Source organism: Porites lutea, chromosome 5 (genome assembly GCF_958299795.1).
Source record: "Porites lutea chromosome 5, jaPorLute2.1, whole genome shotgun sequence".
Lineage (NCBI taxonomy): Eukaryota > Metazoa > Cnidaria > Anthozoa > Scleractinia > Poritidae > Porites > Porites lutea.
In genome coordinates this window covers 40,273,013-40,292,477 of record NC_133205.1, presented here as the reverse complement: position 1 = coordinate 40,292,477, position 19,465 = coordinate 40,273,013, and the positions used below count along the sequence as shown (strand labels likewise).

At 37.8% G+C, this 19,465-nt stretch overlaps 1 protein-coding gene and 2 long non-coding RNA genes across 3 annotated transcripts; 2 read left to right on the top strand and 1 right to left on the bottom strand.

Moving 5' to 3' along the window:
* LOC140937412 (uncharacterized) lies at positions 1-1,722 on the bottom strand. The gene is made up of 4 exons (XR_012165463.1): positions 1,568-1,722; positions 1,120-1,189; positions 441-568; positions 1-259 (listed from the first exon to the last, which is right to left on the bottom strand). It is a non-coding gene; the product is annotated as an uncharacterized lncRNA (long non-coding RNA).
* Positions 1,723-5,285: 3,563 nt separating this feature from the next.
* Positions 5,286-7,109, top strand: LOC140937591 (uncharacterized). Its single transcript, XR_012165497.1, has 3 exons — positions 5,286-5,428; positions 6,177-6,246; positions 6,836-7,109. It is a non-coding gene; the product is annotated as an uncharacterized lncRNA (long non-coding RNA).
* Positions 7,110-9,694: 2,585 nt separating this feature from the next.
* On the top strand, positions 9,695-10,591 carry LOC140938374 (5-hydroxytryptamine receptor 6-like). The gene has a single exon (XM_073387861.1). The coding sequence runs from the start codon at positions 9,695-9,697 to the stop codon at positions 10,589-10,591; it is 897 nt and encodes a 298-aa protein (XP_073243962.1).
* Positions 10,592-19,465: the final 8,874 nt, after the last annotated feature.

Genomic DNA, 19,465 nt, shown 5'->3' with positions numbered 1-19,465 from the left:
GCGATGATTTCAACAGCTTTATTTTATTCCTAGTATAAGAAGAGTACCTTAATCTACAGCAATACTGCATCTGAACTGTAGCTCAAAAATGAATATAGTTTTCTTTTCAGTTGAACTTTCAACGTATTGGGAAAAAATCATTGCTTACAGTTTACATGTTTATAATATAATGAGAGCGGCGATCTTTATTCGAAATATTAAATAGTGCTTTTAAAATAACTTCTTCACATCAATACTGCAAGAGTGCTAGATGCTGCATCTGAACTGTCAGACTCAAACACAAAAGTTTTTTTTTTTTAACTTTCAATGTTAAGGGCTTAAATCACAGCTTACAGTTTATTTGTCAATAATTTAACAGCATAGGCAATACTTAATGAACATATTGAATAGTATTTAATCATTCTTTAAGATCAACAGTGCCACAGTCATAGAGGCTGCACTCCTCAGCAACAACAACCTTGTGTGCTCATTTTTCCTGATGTAGCAGTTTGTTTAAAATTAACATTTTCATTCAGATAGAAGGCTGCAGGAAGCACCTGGATCTTGGAATCCCTACACAACAGCTGGCCTGAAAATGTCAAATGATAAAAATTAAATAAAATAAGAGAGCAAAAATAGGCTAGGTATAACATTTCTATATGTCATAATAGGCTTTAGTCTCAAATTAGACTGTTCGCAGTCACCTATTTTTTCGTAAGTTCATAGAGATCGACCGCTGCATTACTGGCGGTCATCTTGGATTTGCGTCAAATCTAGACGCCACCTACGCTCGCCGCTTGGTACAAATGAAAAAGCGCTTGATCCTGACTTTCTTACGAAAAAATAGGGGACTGTGGACAGTCCAGTTTCAAATTATAATTATTACTTGGCTCCATGGCTGTGGGCAAGAGAAAATAATCTATTTTCCCTTGCTCTTGGGGTATAAGAAAAAAGAAATTTCCTTGAGATTTCAGGGGTTAGCAGTTCATTTCTTTTGTTTTACTTCATTTAACTCAGAGCGCATTGTTTTGAGTTATTTTTGTGAACAACTATATAGTTTTTGAAGCTTTGAATATATGAAAATTATATATGAGAACTGCGGGGTGAAAAATTTATTCATATAATATAGCCTAGCTTTACCTTCAAGGTAATCATCCTTTCCCAAACCAGTATTTATCTGACGTCTGAGTTCTTCGCTTTGCACAATTTTCTGAAAACATTATGATCATAAATACGTTATTTATTATGATTAATGATTAATATTTTTTGTTTTCCATAACTGTTTTCTTGAAATAAGGAAGCGACGGTAGGCGTTGGTATTTTTTTTTTAAATAAAGCCAGAAATAAAAAAAACCCTATCCCCTCCCCCCCCCAAGTTTTTATACCTTCTTTTTCTACACAATCAACGCAAAGCCACGTTACAAGTCCAATTTTATATCTCTCGTTCAAGAAAGATTTTATCCTGCCAAGAATGTGCAAGAAATCTGATTCAAAGTTTGTTGTGATAGACACTTATCGTTTGAAATATAAATTCTATGGTCATTTAGAGGAATATTGTAACATCTTTACAACCTAATGAGATATTTACCTTTCCTGATGCAGGCATGTTGCTGAATTTTGAGGTAAAGCTTAACTTGTGAAGGTTTCGAGTTCAAAAACACACTGTTGACAGCACTATGCCTTTAGGCCTTTTATAGCCCTTGATGTTGTGTTGAACTGAAGTCAGGCGATGATCACGCGAGATGCACATTGAGTAGACTATGCCAATATCCCTTCTATATAATAGTATTTTACCTATAGAAATTAACAACCGATTTCGGCTCTGCACTGATAAGCTGGGTTAATTGTTAATCTTGTCATATCCTGCCCCATCTGACCTTCTTTACATGTAAGTCAAATCACTCGAGGAAAGCTAAACAAAGGATTGAAACATACACGAGGCCATAAGAAAAATGTTTCTTTAGACTTGCTTTTTTCTTGTATTTTTATTAGGTGAATCAACGTTATCCCGTTATCTATTTAAGAATTCTAAGGAAAATAACACAGGGCAGGAACACTGGAAAAACACTATTGTTATTATTGGCGCACACTATTGTTATTATGGCATGGAAATTCTAAGAAGACAAGACGAGCTTTTGTGATGATTATTATCATCACCACTTTCGATTCAAGCCCCGGGGGAGGGGGGAGGGGTACTCCCTTATATAAGCTATATAGGTATGTGCCACCCCATCTGGTAGGGTGTTTGCTCCGTTTTGGTCTGAACACTGCCCTTCACTTTTAGCTTTACCCATTTTAGCAGGAATCGGATATGGTTTTTGAGGGAACTATGGGAGTGTATGAACGTATTTTCATTTCAATTCCTAATGGGTGTAGAAAGAACGAGAAATATGCGAATTCGAAATGGATTTGAAGAGTTTTTTTTGTTTGCCCTCTAATCTAAGTAATTATAACATAATTTCTGCTTAAAGGCCCAGTCTGAAATCGGGTATGGATTTTAGAGGTCTGTTCTGAAAACAGCTGTGGAAAATTACATTATTTTGTTGGTCTGAAATAGGGTCAAGATTTGGAGAACCGAGCGGCACACGCCCCACCAAGAATTCCCAGGAGTACCCCCTCCCCCAGGGTTCGAACAAGGAAATCACAAAAAACTGATACCATCGTGTTTTCTAAATTAGATAATTCCCCCTCTCAAATAATCTCCCCCCCCCCCTCCCTCAAATGGGCTTGAAATAACCCGGACGGCTTCATTAAGGTCTTTGCGGAATACTGCTTTCTGTTCTAACATCTGTTGATGACACGCATCATGACCTATGGTTATACATGAATGTCTATAATATGTTTAAAGTGGTAATGAATAACTTTTACGGTGAACAGCTTTTTGAAGCAAGTTTTTTCTATTTATTTCGTTTACTCTATATTCCTTATATCTACCTAAAATAGATAGCTTTATCAGGTCAGTTTCATCCATAAGAATTTGCTTTTAACACTTTTCATTTGCTCAATATAACCTTATGAATCTGACCTCTGCAGCGTTCCCTGAACGTGACTTTATTTTTCTATTGAATTTCGAAACATTCCAACCAGAAAACTGACAGTAGGAGAGAAGCGTTTGTAGTTATGCCTTTAACCCCTAAAGTGACAGAGGATGTATTTACTGTGGCTCGGTCACACGCTATTTGCTAACTTTATTAAAAAGCTAAAACGTTCTTCGCCTCAATGGAATTTTTGAAAAAAATGGTATACTTTTTTTATTTAAGCCGGAGTATATTTAGGCATTAAAACTGTATCCTGTCGTCTAGTTCAACGTATGGCAAAGATGGACGAGGATTGAAACTTGAAAAGGTAGTGCCAATACTATGCCTACAAGAATGCCCCAAAAAATTATTTGCCGAAAGGTTTAGTGCTCTCTGATGAAATTTGAATGAAGGTCATGAAAATGAAGGCAATGGTTACTATGGAATGAGATGATAAAAGAAAGTTTCTTCTTCAAAATAAAAAATATATATGGAGAAAATATATAAATGTTAAAGGGTTAAGATTTGTCCGGCCGGCCAAGAGTGCAAACAGGTAGCCTGCGTGGCTGACACGGAGAGCTAACACAGACACAGCGTTCAGTTTCCAACATACTCCAGCGGTGCTCTTAGTTTTGACCGAATTAACTTTTTTCAAAATGGCCCTCTTGTTTTCACTTTCTCGGAAAGCCTCTTTTATGTGTTAATGTTTTCATGAGCCAATAAAACCTTCTTTTTTTGACGCCTGTCAAATGACTGTCAAATCGTGTGTCCTGCAACGTGTCCTCAGCAGTTGTTACCGGACCTTTCCGGTCCCCTAAACGGGAAGCCATAGAGTAAACATCTTATTAGCCTTATTTTCTTGGTCCGTACTGCAAATACTGATCCTCGTTTCTTTTGTTGTTGCTTTGTTTTGTTTCGTTTGTTTTGTTTTGTTTTTTTGACGACCTGCGCGCTTCGTGCTTGGGTCATCAATCGAAAAAAAATTTTCAGTAACTGCACTGCGCATCACTTGCTGCGCATAGCATTGGCACATAAAATGTGGCGGTAGTTTTGTCCAGTCGCCTAAAGAGAGGCAGCAAAGGTCTTTTTTGTACTCCAATTGGTTAATAGCGATTATCACTATAACTCCTCTCGGCTGAGAACGTGCCGATCTTGAAATTCGTCCCGGTCCCTTTTCATAAAATGATCATTTGAAGCCAAAATTGTCACGTGTGTTGTCTTTTTGCCATGAACCGAGAACGGTGACCCCTATTTTTTATTGGTGTTTTTACTCATTATGGCTGCAAGAAAAATACATTTTTAAGAGAAAAAAGAAATGAATAGTAGAAATTGTATTATTTAGGTATGAAAGACACTGAACTCTGCATTTGGTGACAGAGGAGTATGAGATGATGTCAAACTGCCCATTATTCTTACATTTTTGATAGATCGGATAACTTGGTGTTACTTTACTAAAAAAATTATGGCCCAGGCAAAAAAAGATTTATAGCTTTTGATGATATGAATTTTTGACAGCTTTTTAAGTTTCGAGCGTTTTGCGCGCAACTAGGGGAATTAGAATTACGGGCCTAAATCTTTTTATTGCAATTTTTAAATGTCCTTATGGCTGTCAATTGGAACACTATGGGTTCTTAAAAAAATCTGGATAATACTCCTTTTCAAGGGAATTACCTGAGAGGAAGACAAATAGTTGTCCGGCTGTTATGTTCTAACAAGTTCTGGCTAACACAATCTCCATCCTCCTATCCTACGCCTTGAAAAACATCTGCAGATTTAAGGAAGTTCTTGCTTTATACTGCATGACCAGAAAAATTTGCTTTTCACAAACAATATGTTAATGCTTTTTATGAGATTAAAAGCAAGTCAGGAGAAAAGTTTGTCTTGTGATATTTATCAAAAAAGTGATAAATATAGCCATTAGAGCAACATATTACATCTTTTGTTGTAGAAATAGGAATTGGGATAGCCCAGACTTAATACAATTTTGATTTGATTTGATAATTTCTTTTCTTCTTCTTTTTATTTTATTTTATTTTTTTTGAATAATTCAATCTCAAGCAGCATTTATAAATTGCCTATACCTAGCGAGATTTACAATTGTACATTAAACACAAATAAAGTTTCCATAATTGTAGTGTCCTTCGCGTGATTTGACTTTAAGAAAGACATGATTAACAATTAACCCACTTTTGTGAAACAACATCAGAGACGAAATCCGTTGTCAATACTAGCTACATACAGAAGGGATATTGACATAATCCGTTCATGTGCACTTCGTGTGATCACCGCCTCGCTCCAGTTCAACACAACATCAAGGACTATAAAAGAGCTATAGACGACGTGCTCTACACAGTGTAATTTTGGACTCACAAACCTTTACAAGTGAAGCTTTACCTGCAAAAACTCTCCGCAAAATGCCTGCATCAGGAAAGGTAAATATTTCATTAGGTTGTTATTTTTTTAAATGCGGTCACCCGTTAATACGGCTAACGGCCACATTTTAAAATCTCAAACGGCAGAATCTTTTATAATTTCACCCCGTTAATACGGCCACTCGTTCGAAATTTAGAAAATTAAATTGCTTGGGCCTATCTTCAGTCTCTTGCTTCAGTGTATCTTGTAATGTTTTTTCAGTAGACTACAGTACACCTAAAACGCATTTGTGACGGTTTAATAGTCATGTACGGAAGGAATGTTTCAACTAGTTTTCACAATTACTGTACTCGATATGATGGGCTCCTGGCGATATCTAAAGCATTCCGGCTGTTTATTAAAGAGAACAGTTTTTCAAGAAGTGCGAAGGCGATGCAATGTTTTATTACACTGTTCCGGTAATAGCCACCCTGTTAATACGGCTTATTTGTTTTTTTGACCCATTGGTGACCCTATTACCTGAACGGGGTCTCACTGTATCATATAGTTGGATGGCCTAAAATGTGTTCGAAGAACATAATTCAATCTGAGTCATTTCCCATGTTTTTATCATTATTATATTTATTTTCATTCTTTTATTCTTTTATTATATTTTTTATTCCGGCTTACCCCCAAAAAAGTGGCTATTGGTTCTTTCAACAGCTTCTGCAATTGTTCAAAAGTGTATACAAACTGTAAGGCGGATTATTTTAACAAAAAACAAAGATTTAAAGTATTTGTTATTCAATAAATACATATATTTTTCAGAAAATTGTCCAAAGCGAAGGGCCTACACGTCCCATAAATGCCGCTCCAAGAAACGATGATTACAATGAAGGTAAAGATGGTCTTTTCTCTTCTGGAATTTTTTCAAGTAAACAAATCAACGCAGTGAGTTTTTAGGCGCAACGCGGAATGAAACAAAAGAGACGAAATGTTAATCCATCAGTGCGATTTCCAGTTTTCCTTTTTGATGCCGTATATATCGATAGCTCTAAAACCAAAATAAATAATTAATTCCAATAATTTGTAGACGGGACTATTATATATCTAGCCGATTCTTTGGAAATCACGAACCTAGAGAAAATTTGCAGCCACTTGAGTCGAAAAAGGGCCAAAAGGCGGTTTCTTTTTTTCGTTTCGTTTTCCTGGTTTTGTTTATTGTTTTGTTTTGTTTTGTTTTTTGTTTTTTTCGCTCAAAGAGCGATAAGGAGGAGAAGAAAAAAAAGCAATGGTCACAGTCTTAGATTCTATATTACTTTGGAGATATTATTTTGGCTGAAAAAGAAACTGTCTGAGGGAAGAGGTCTATTTAGAGGTAACGTTTTCAAAAATTCGGCTAGATATAGAAATGTGAAACTGATATAGAATCATTTTTCCTCTTTTTTCATCCTTGTATCATTAGTATTATTATTTTATCTTTTCAGGCCAGCTTCTGTGTAGAGATTTTAAGATCCAGGTGCTTCCTGCAGCCTTCTATCTGAATGAAAATGTCAATTTTAAGCAAAATGCTACAGGAAAAATGAGCCGAGAAGGTTGTTGTTGCTGAAGAATGCGGCACCTTAATCACTGTTCCACCCATGCAGGATATAAAGAACTGACTAATTGCTGTTTTATACTTCTTTTGAATTGAATATCGCTGTTGCTGTTTTCTAAACGATATGTAAGCTGCAAACTATTACTAGGAAACCCTAATTGAATTGAAAGTTAAAAAAGTATATTTATTTATTTTATGGGCCACAGCTCCAATGTATCTACTTAAATAAAGGACACTATATTGTGATGAAATTTGTAGATTTAACCTGAGAATAATTAAAACTCTTATTAGATCACCACAAGCTGATTTTGGTTGCTTCATTGGAAATAATTCATGGGTTATTTTACCAAGTTTGCTAGGGCAATTCTGCTGCAGCTTCAGTTTTGACATCGTCCGAGTGCAGCAGTTTTTATTCACAAGGAAAATAACAAAATGAATGAAATAGTCCTAGTCAGGGTAAGGCTGGGTAATTTCGTTTCTGGAGAAAACAACGTATATCATTAAAGTTTGCAGCCGAAAATACTGCTGTGGTATCCTCCTGCTGATCCTTGAAAAGGGGGCCTAAAGCCTGCTTTCCATATGATCGCTACCATTGCTGTGATCGCTGACAAAAATGGTTCAGCGATCGCATCAATTTTTGGTTTCCATATGATCGCTGCGATCGCTGAATGAAGACCGAGGGGACCTGGGTCTAACAACATACCGTAAAATTTCGAAAATAAGCCCCGGGGCAAAGGCCTTTTTTGAGGGGCTTATTTTTGGAGGGACTTATATTCGGAGGGGTTTATCTACGGAGAGAAATTTGCGTTTCAAAATCGATTGGGCTAACCTTATAGTTGGAAGTAAATTCACCGTTTTTGCTTTGTTTTTCTTTCTATTTGAGGGCAATTTCCAAGAACAAGCTCTCCCGGGGGGCTTATAGTTGGAGGGGCGATTTAACGTTGGGTTTTTTGCGTTACGAGCTTGGGGGGCTTATATGGAGGGGCTTATTTTCGGAATTTTACGGTAGTTCGCGCAATTCCCCAAATTCAGCATAGCGGCTGTGAATCGTCGACTCCTACTTGAGGCCCCGGGCTTGAGGCACTTTAAATGGTGTCATGATTTCGCGCAGGAATCTGCAGAGAATTCCTTGGCATTGCAATTTCTAAACGCTTCAAAAATTCAAAATTATCCAGGACGCATAACTACAGGGCATAACTTTCCTTATAGAAAGGGTCGACGTAGTGAGTTTTACTTTCACTGTGCGGTTAAAAATGTTTAAAAATGATTGTAAATAACCCAGACTGATAAATATTGTGGTATGCCACAACAGGCCTTTTGTGTCTTTAAACATGCAATGGTTATCTATTGTAATCTCCCTTTCCATTCCTGATTAGATCAGTACAGGGTGAGGAGGCTAACCCTTTTACGTTATCACGGTGCTTAAAAAAATCTTTTTGGACGGAGTCTCCCCGAATGGGCAATTATAGGGAGTACCCCCCGGGTAAAAACTGGCCCGTTTGAGATCCGTTTTGATCGCGGAAACGGTTCTTATCACGTCTGAAGGTTGACATGGAGACAAAGAGTTACGTGACAAAAACATTAAAGAAAAGCAACAAGGCCGCCATATTAGAAGGAGGTGCTGTCTTAAGCACGTCTTATTACATTCTAATATCAACTACCTACAATTTCCTCAGTGCATTCCATCAACCTGCAAAAACAAGCCAATTATAGCGCGCATTCAAATCCCGGTACACAGTAGATGGGTTTAACCAGAGGTTTAAGCTAATTCCACTAAATGGACTGAATGTTATGTTGAGAGCCTCGTGATCGATGAGATGCTTTGCCTCCAATATCTTCTTGGACTGCAATCAGTGGTAATCTATAATCAAATATTGAAATATAAGGTATACTTGGGTTTGGAGTTGGTCCTAAAGAGTTGAACTGTTTGGTCCCACAGGGAAAATAAGATTAGAGTCGCTGAAATTGGTATTCGCTACGGGGGTTGAGTCTGTAACGAAAGGACAATGGGATGTGAAAAAGTTACATGTTCCTGTTACAGCTGCGATTATACGTTTTAACCATAATCTGTTTTACACTGCCTAGTATACAGAAACCTTTCAGGACAAAGTCCACATTTTGTAAGTTTAAATATACCATTCTTAGTAAAGGGTACAAAGAAAGTCAGTTTTACAAGCTTTATACAATGATTGTTGCGAATGAGTCATACACTGATCACTTGTACTTGCAAGAATCGACTTGGTTTCTCTTTACTTCCGTTTTCTTTGATACCATAGTATCTTAATTATTAAGAGGTTCAATTGATCAAAAACACGCTAAAACAAACGAAAGTCAAAACAGTGAAGTCCACTCAGCTTTCGCTTGTTCCCGTTGGCCTCCATGATCTCCAGATCTTTCCAGCCCGTGCGGCACATGCGTGAAGCGTGGGGGCGGGAAACATATGTTCGGTGTCAGTCTTATTCGTCCTAGCCTCCCCCGCGAGCGTTTTTAGGGGAGCTCCTATTTCTTCCCTCCCCACAGTGAAACTTCAATTATAAAGCGAAGTACATCACTGTTGGTATCGCGAGTATAAAATTGAATAATATTTCAGCTGATGACAGTCTAAGAGCTTTTGTGTAACGCTTCACTCTTCAAAGCGTCAGAGAAATTTAAATGAAGTGAGCTGAAAAGTGAGTGGGTATTCGGCACTTACTCTTGAACGGTTTCTTGTAGGTTGAAGTCGTAAAATAATCTCTATAAGTGTTCTGACATGGAAGGTTGGCTCGATGTTTCGGGATGGTTACTTTCCGTGTTAGCCGTTCTTGGGAATGGTTTTATAATAGCCTTCATCGCTGCGATACCCCGCCTCCATTTTCCACCCAACTGGTTTGTAATTTCCCTGGCAGTTGCTGATCTGGGCGTCGGAATGGTTGCCTTCCCCGGCGGTCATGTTTGCGTCAGCTATAATAGGATCTGTAACCAGAACATATACATGGCAGCGTATTGGTTTCTGGTTCACTCTTCAGTTGCAAATCTCTGCATCTTAACGTGGGATCGTTGCGCAGCAATTCTTCATCCTCTTAGATACAACACTTTCATCATCTTGAGACGCCCTGGAAGGGTCATCTTGTTGGCATGGCTGATTCCATTGTTGATATCGCTGTACCTGGTTTTGGGAATGTTCGCTGCAACCTCAGACACTGTTTTAAAAGTGCTGCGTCTAACTGGTGTCTCAGGTTTTGACATACTGTGCTCCACTCTGTTTGTCTATGCTGTTGTCCGTATTTTGGCCGTAATTCGCGTGCAGTCACTTCAGAATTCTGCTATGGAGTCTCTCAGAAAGCAACTGCAAACTTCACTCAAGCGGGCTTCACTAAAGACAGCAGCTTCCAGACATCCTGGTAGACGCAAACATAGCTCAGCACCATTCATAATTGCTATAGTGGTGTTTTTCTTGGCATGTCATCTAGTAAAAAACTATCTGATCCTGAGAATCATGTTTGTCTCAGACAGGGTGACTGATAATGCTGCACAGGGAGTAACCGTTCTCTTGGTAGCCAATTCGGCGACAAATCCGTTGGTTTACGCGTTTTTGAAAAGAGACATAAAAAGAGAACTGAAGCGGCTTATCTATAGGGCAATGAGGAGAGGTAGTATTAAAACATAACTGTGAGCAACCGTGGTACAAGGTTAACTGCTAACCATTTTTTGTCGCGCACAAAGTGCAGTTAAACGTCTCCACAATTAATAAAACGGCTACCTCGGGGACAGAAGAAAGTGCAGCCATTATAGAGAGGTGTCCGTTGTAGAGAGGTTTAAGCAAAAGTCAGTCAGGTATGAAATGTCTGCCAAAAAAAAATTGGCCGTTGCAGAGAGGTTATTGCAGCCATTTGAGAGGTGGCCACATATCACCAACTTTTATTTCTTTTCTAAAAAGTCCTCGTCACTACATAGCATTATGGGAGCCCTCTCAATCGCTTTTTTCTTTAAATAAAAACTGAAAGTTCACAATTACTGTACGCGATATGCAAAACATTCCGGCTGTTTATTGTAGTAGGAAACTTGGGGGAACAGTAATCCTCTACAATGAACTCAAACGTTTTGCCTCTTTAAACTTGTTTTAATGTAGATAACTTGTTGCTCAACTTTTCACAATCAGGGCTAGCAGTATCTCTCTGACAAGAGCTAGTTACAGCTCCTTTTATCCTGACTGAATCTGAAGGCTGCCAATCTTACTCAACTTAAAATAATCTTACATCAGTAAAAATTCGATTGGCTATAAGAATTATTAACATATTTTCCTTCGAGGTTGTGTCGTAATAGGAAAATCAGTTAAAACTCCAAAATTCACTTTTGTCCAACAATTGTCCAGTCAAAACAAAACAGTCAGAGAGACACAAAAATTACAAGGAATGTTTACATGAATGAAAATCACATATGTACAATATCGTTACTCTAAAATGTACAATTTGTCAATTCGCGTACAATGCTTAAGTTGTCGTTTAAAAGCTTCTTGTTGGAATATCGTACAATGGTAATTAGTCCCGCCTTTTCCATATATTAACTAAAAGATTGTTTACAAATCTCTAATCAAAAATCAATTAGCAAGATATTTACATTGCGAAAGCCTTTAAACAAAGATATCACTCGTTACAACTTTTAGCAAGTAGATTGAACTAGGCAGTAACAAAAGCTTGTTTATCACAACGAGTTAACTAAGATAGTCTGTTGGACGAGGTTTTCTTTTGGAAGCGCACTGAAGTTTCGATCAAACCACTAAATACGCGAAAGATAGTAAAAATAGGAATGTCCAGGAAAAGACAACTTGGTAAGGTCAAGCTTCTAAAGATTTAGGAAAAACCAATTAAGCCAATTAATGTAAGATAACAAACAAATGTCGTTAAATTTACCAGAACTAATTAGATTAAGAACCTCTGTGTGGGCTCAGTTTAAACAAAAAGCATCATTTCTTAATTGGATAGCGGCACGTGTGCAAAGAGAAACCGACGTCCAAAAGAGCATCTTTACAGAGAAAGGGCAAACCTTATTAACGAAAGACAAACAGCTTTTGTAAGCCCAGTACATTCTAGTAGAACGTATTTATATAACAACTCAAAACACTCTACTCAGTGACAATAATAATTAAAATATATTAAAATAGCAATGCTTGATGATTCATTAACGTTCCTTATTCGATAAAGGTATTTTCATTTTGGTATTAACTTATACCCAAAAATATCGTTTTACATTTCTCCATCCTTAGAAAAACGCAACTCCTGTTGCGAGGAAAAGGTGAGAACTATTTACTTGGTGTTGTAATTCGCTAAAATCATCAAGCATTGTGGGGCAGCTTGCGTGGCTGCTGCACGTGTCCGTACCAAGAACATAATAACCGCTTTTGACATATCTTACAAACAAGAAACCAAGAATTACAGTTACCTTGTGAAAAGATACCGCTAGGAGGTAAGTGAGAAGGAGGAAAACGGCTGGTTAATGGACGAACGAAAAATTACCAGAAGGGCAGAAACAGGTTAGTACAATAAGGCGACATTATAAAAGACAAAACCTAAATGGGTTGCACGTAGTTAAAGAAGCGTAAATCTGTCAAATTGAAAACCAAAAATTGCCGAAGTAAGTAAGAGATAATTAAACTGTAGCAGGTTCGGTGTTCGCGAAGGAAATAGGTTTACAACATTTAGAACACGAAGGAGGAACAAAAGGAGATTGTCCGATAACAGCGGATGAATCAATGCAATGTCGTGCGGTGCACTGAGAGATTCAAGAGGAACGTCGCGAACATCCTTTTGTTTACCACGTGCGCGTCGTTTCATAAGCGAAGTCTGATTTGAGTTTAATAACCATGTTCTTTCTTGTGGGAGATATTATGGCAATATTGAAGAGCCCAACGTTTGCAGAGGGTTAAGGATGTCTTATATTCATCAGGACAAGTCATGGTAGAAATGAGACCGGTAGCACATTGATAATAGCGACGGATATAAGAGTCACACTCAATTAAGGAAGTATAACCATGAGAAGAGAGGATTCGTAACATTGAGCGTTGAACTGTGCGTAACTGTGCAAGTAGTTCGGTTAAGAATTTGGAATGCTCTTTTGAACAAGTATTGTTTATTGCAGTTTTGGACTGTTCATTTCGAGCGCATGTTTTTATATCATCCAGAGAGATACATCATCTCACGGGGAAATTCATCATAAGTATCATCCGATACAGGCATTCCATCTGTACAAGGAAATTATCTTTACGTCTTCCACTAAGATAGAAATGGGAGTTTAAAATCGCGACAGCGAAAGTTTCTCGTTCAGTTTTATAGATCTGTGCCTGCGTTCTGTTATTCCGCGGTGTTGTTGTTTGGTGTCAAGTTTGGCTTGATTGCAGTCCTAAGGAATCGAACCAGAGAATTTGGCTATAGTTGGCAAGTTTTGCGAATACAGGGCTGGAATAACAGCGATAACTTTTGAATACGAAAAGAACGAAAACTTATACGAAGGGTCGTAGCAACTACCCACGCTGTCGCATTATCTTATACTGTCTACTATCAATGTGGGAAAATCTTCTGTATAGGGAATTCGTCTATACAGGAACATAATTATGCAAAGCAAAACATTTACTATTTGCGTTATCCCTTGCCGGCTAAGGGAAAACGGCTGCTCTTCCTTAATAGTAATTATAACATAGCGCGCGTGCTTGCCCTATATAAGTCCTATTGAGCCACTATGAACAAAATCTTTATTTACGCACGCCCGTGCGTAAATAAGATGACGTAAGCATTTTGTTTTACCTGGCTGCAGAGTTGTCGTCTGTTAAGCTGCAGTGCAGTTTTCCTTCTCTTTAAAATATGGAAGAAACCAGCGAAGAACTGCCCGATTTTTCTATCGGCATTGACCTTTTAGGTCCTGATCCAACAAGCAGCAAAAATTGAGCCGAATTAAAAAAACTCGCATGTTGCGCGTTTCGCAAATTTGTTGGAAGACCAGCTGCAGCAAATTTTGGCCGAAAGACATTCACTGGGAACAGAACAGACACCAACTGGTCATCAACAACATTAAGAGGTTAAATTTCCGTTTTTATTGTTGTTTTTAAATTTGTTATACACTTTTGTTATCTGCGGACAATCCGACTGACGCAGGAAGATTTCTCTGGCAATAACAACACAAATTACACAAGAAGACATAAATTTATTACTCACAAAAACAACTGCTGCCAGGTCTTCTCAAGAAGCCGTAATGACCAGCCAATGTTTGTAAATTAATATGAGTTTAAAGAAGGATGTTAGTCGTCTTCGCTAAAAACATGTTTTCTGGATTTCGCCGAGCAAAACGTAAACATCTTTTCAGCAAATCCAAACCATAGTCCACGACTTCTTACGAACATGTTAGTATTTTAACTTTAGGTGAACTTTAAGACTCTTTTACCCTTGTTTCTGCTTAGTTTCCATTGATCGTTAACGAATAAAGAAGCAAATTTTCTTTCTCAGTTTTACAGAAAAGCTACAGAAAGAATATTTTCATTTAAACTAGATGATTTGGAGTGTTCGTAATCAGCCAATAGAAGCGTTTGTTATTGTGTAGCGCGTTACGAGAATTTTGTAGTTAATCAAAAAGCAAGCATTTTTGTCAGCTATGTTATAAAAGAATTTGCTCATGCTTTTAGCTGTGCGTATATCGAGTTATGGATGCACTTGGGAAGTTTGGAGAGCACTCAAGAGGCTAGAGTTGCACTCGGCTATCGCCTCGTGCAACTCTTACGCATCTTTCGTGCTCTCCAAACTTCCCGCGTGCATCCATAACTCGATATACGCACGCTAAGCATGAACAAATTCTTAAATGAATTATTCACATTAGAAACGTTTCTAGTCAGGGAGCTCCCTAAAAGTACATTCAGGGGGCAATACTTGTACCAATGTTAACATTTATATTCTGGGGAGGTCTATTGTATGAGTGTTTTGAAGAAAATCGTAAAAGCCATACAAAGGGGTTTGAAAGGAGTTATTGGATACTGGTTAAAGTGGTAGTCCAGTCATCGTGTTAGTACTAACTGTTAAAGTCGTTAAAAAGTAAGGATTACAGGTGCAGTTTGAAGGTAATGTTATCAAGGTATCGTTATCCAGACCCTTTTGTATAGAAAAAAAAAACATGGTTCTTCAGTGATATCGGAATCACTGGGACATTTGTGTTTGCAATAATTTGAACTTTTAAGATAATAATATAAACGAGAAGAGGGTTCCAATAAATTAAATATATTTATAGTGTTGTAAGACAATAGGATAATTACGTTCATCACGATCGGCTCGCACGTGAGCATAAAGTTCAAAGTGGGTAACTCTCTACGATTCAAAAATTGGTGGAAAAGAGCAAAATTCCGGGATGCGTGGGTTTTGGCATCGTTTTAAGTCATCCTCTAAGCGAGCTACTTGTCGTTGTAATTGCTCTATCTGGTGATTAGGTTGATCAGGCCTAAATCTGTTAGATTGAGTGTGAGGAAATCGATCGTGTTGATCATAACCAGCTACAGGGCTTGAAACGGATGCCATAAATTTTTGATTTTGCTTCTGCAATTGTTGAATTTGTTTAGACACATCATCAATTCGTTGTTCTAGAGCAGAAGGTGTAGACGCGCTGGCTACAGTCTTAGTGCTAGTTGGCAATTGAGTGAAAAGGTGGCTCAAAACAGTTTGCATTTGGGCCAAGGCAGACTGATTGTCCGATTTCGGTTGATTTTTATCCACTAACTCTTTCATGCGAGCCATAGATTCCGCTTCTTGCAAAGTTTTTGGACGAGCAAGAATTACATAGCCTTGAATTTGTGGGTTTAAACCCTGAGTAAAGTATCGCAAGCAGTCAGCATTGGACATCTTAAGTCGTTTACATAAGCGCGTAATGTCTGCGATATAGTCATCAATTGGTTCGTCTAGTGCCTGTTTACGCGTCGCGAGTTGCTGACCTAATAGCCAATCGTGAGGGCCGGTTGTAAAACGCTCCTTAAAAGCTGTTTTCAGCGCGGCAATATCTCCTTTAGTTTCATCCGAAAGTGTCAAAAACCACGCTTGTGCGACTCCTTTTAAATACAATGGAAATGCATCAAGCTGTAATTCAGGAGACCAATTGCTTAATTTAGCGATGCGGTTGAATGCATCCAGCCATGCCACAGCATCAGAGGCAGGTTTGCCATCGAAGGTGTCAGGCCTTAGACCGTGCGTGTCAGGTTTGTTTAATTTGGATTATAAAGTATCTAATTTGGTCCGTTGTGTATGAGCTTCTTTGGCTAAATCAGCTTGTATAGTTTGCTGGATGGTTTTGAGAGAGTCCTGAATCAATTTGAGTTGTTCCTCATTCATTTCAAATGTTGGTTCCGAAACCGCTTCAGCAGTTGTACAGTCACAAGTTAGTGGTGTTTTTACAGAGGCTTTAGATTTAAGGGTTTGTGAACGTGTGACTATTTGCGAGGTTTTTGAAACAGTACTCATTCACCACCGCTCTCCATCAGTAAGCAAGAGAATAAGAAATACTGAGTTTTTTGATAATGAAACAAACAAAAGTAAAGTTAACTAAATAAAAGGGTTACATAGTAGAAAATAGCGGGCAAAATTCGTGTCGATAAGAAAACTAATAAATATAAATGTTCATATAAGTCATAGTGCTTACAGGAGGTGTCTTCGTATTCCGCCTTGGCCTTGATGTCGCTTGGGTGTTGCTTGTTTCTTGTACTTCGGGCGGCTTGGACACTGCGGTGGGTTTTCTGGTCCTGCTTGGGGCTTCCAGATGCCTGTTATCGTGGTCCTGGCCAAAGTACCTATGAATTGCTCGCTAGAAGGAGTAGTCCTCCAGATGGCTTTAGGTGTTACCAATGCAACCAAGGAGCCGTCTGCAATCTGCGGCTTTACTCGGGATGGCTTTAGGCGCTATCAACGCAACCAAGGAGCCGGCTGCAATCTGCGGCTTCACTCGGGATGGCTTTAGGTATTATCGACGCAACCAAGGAGCCGGCTGCAATCCGCGGCTTTACCCTGTGGGCTTGCTTGGCTGCCACGTACCGGGACGCTCAGCAAGTTCTTCCACCAGATTGTAGTAGGAAACTTGGGGGAACAGTAATCCTCTACAATGAACTCAAACGTTTTGCCTCTTTAAACTTGTTTTAATGTAGATAACTTGTTGCTCAACTTTTCACAATCAGGGCTAGCAGTATCTCTCTGACAAGAGCTAGTTACAGCTCCTTTTATCCTGACTGAATCTGAAGGCTGCCAATCTTACTCAACTTAAAATAATCTTACATCAGTAAAAATTCGATTGGCTATAAGAATTATTAACATATTTTCCTTCGAGGTTGTGTCGTAATAGGAAAATCAGTTAAAACTCCAAAATTCACTTTTGTCCAACAATTGTCCAGTCAAAACAAAACAGTCAGAGAGACACAAAAATTACAAGGAATGTTTACATGAATGAAAATCACATATGTACAATATCGTTACTCTAAAATGTACAATTTGTCAATTCGCGTACAATGCTTAAGTTGTCGTTTAAAAGCTTCTTGTTGGAATATCGTACAATGGTAATTAGTCCCGCCTTTTCCATATATTAACTAAAAGATTGTTTACAAATCTCTAATCAAAAATCAATTAGCAAGATATTTACATTGCGAAAGCCTTTAAACAAAGATATCACTCGTTACAACTTTTAGCAAGTAGATTGAACTAGGCAGTAACAAAAGCTTGTTTATCACAACGAGTTAACTAAGATAGTCTGTTGGACGAGGTTTTCTTTTGGAAGCGCACTGAAGTTTCGATCAAACCACTAAATACGCGAAAGATAGTAAAAATAGGAATGTCCAGGAAAAGACAACTTGGTAAGGTCAAGCTTCTAAAGATTTAGGAAAAACCAATTAAGCCAATTAATGTAAGATAACAAACAAATGTCGTTAAATTTACCAGAACTAATTAGATTAAGAACCTCTGTGTGGGCTCAGTTTAAACAAAAAGCATCGTTTCTTAATTGGATAGCGGCACGTGTGCAAAGAGAAACCGACGTCCAAAAGAGCATCTTTACAGAGAAAGGGCAAACCTTATTAACGAAAGACAAACAGCTTTTGTAAGCCCAGTACATTCTAGTAGAACGTATTTATATAACAACTCAAAACACTCTACTCAGTGACAATAATAATTAAAATGTATTAAAATAGCAATGCTTGATGATTCATTAACGTTCCTTATTCGATAAAGGTATTTTCATTTTGGTATTAACTTATACCCAAAAATATCGTTTTACATTATTAAGAGGACAGTTATTCAAGAAGTGCGAAGGCGATGCGATGTATTTTTCACTACCCTGTCCCGGTAATAACAGCCAACATTTTTTTACCCATTGGTGACCCTATTAACGGGGTTTCACTGTATCCTATGGTTGGACCTAAACTTTGCACGAAGGACATAATTCAATCTGAATCATTTTCCATATTTTTGATATTATTACATTATATTATTTTCAGTCTTTTTTTTATCTCGGATCGTCAATTCTTGCTTACCCCAAAAAAGTTCCCATTGGTTCTTTAAACAGCTTCCGCATTTGTTCAAAGATTTAAAGAATTTGTGAAATAAATATATTTTTCAGAAAATTGTGCAATGCGAAGGGCCTACACGTCCCATAAATGCCGCTCCAAGAAAAGATGATGACAATGAAGGTAAAGACGATCTTTTCTCTTCTGGAATTTTTTCAAGTAAACAAATAAACGCAGTGAGTTTTGAGGCATAATGCGGAATGAAGCAAAACCGGAAATGAAATATGTTAATCCATCAGTGCGATTTCCAGTTTTCCTTTTAAATGATATATATCGATGTTTAAAGCCAATTGAAAATAAATTTCTATAATTTGTAGACGGGAAAATTGCGAACCTAGCGAAATTTGCAGCCACTTGAGTCGAAAAAGGGCCAAAAGCAGTTGCTTTTTTCGTTTCGTTTTCCTGGTTTTGTTTTTTGTTTGTTTGTTTGTTTTTTTGTTTTGCTTTGCTTTCATTTTTTTTTTTTCGCTCAAAGAGCGATATGGAGGAGAAGAGTAAAAAGCAATGGTCATACTCTTAGTTTCTATATATATTGCTTTGGAGATATTATTTTGGCCGAAGAATAAACTGTCTGAGGGAAGGGGTCTATTTGGAGGTAACGTTTTCAAAAATCCGGCTAGAAATAGAAATGTGAAAACTGAATCATTTTTCCGCTTTTTTTATCCTTGTATTATTATTATTATTACTTTATCTTTTCAGGTCAGCTTCTGTGTAGGGATTTTAAGATCCAGGTGCTTCCTGCAGCCTTCTATCTGAATGAAAATGTTAATTTCAAACAATCTGCTACGTCAGGAAAAATGAGCACACAAGGCTGTTGTTGCTGCAGAATGCGGCATCTATCACTGTTGCACCTGTGCAGGATATAAAGAACTGACTAATTGCTGTTTTATACTTCTTTTGAATTGAATATCGCTGTTGCTGTTTTCTCATAGACATGTAAGCTGTGAGATATTACTTAAAAACCCTAATTGCATT

What these genes read in the sequence shown, in the direction of transcription:
- LOC140938374 (XM_073387861.1), top strand. Translation starts at nt 9,695, where the DNA reads ATGGAAGGTTGGCTCGATGTTTCGGGATGGTTACTTTCCGTGTTAGCC.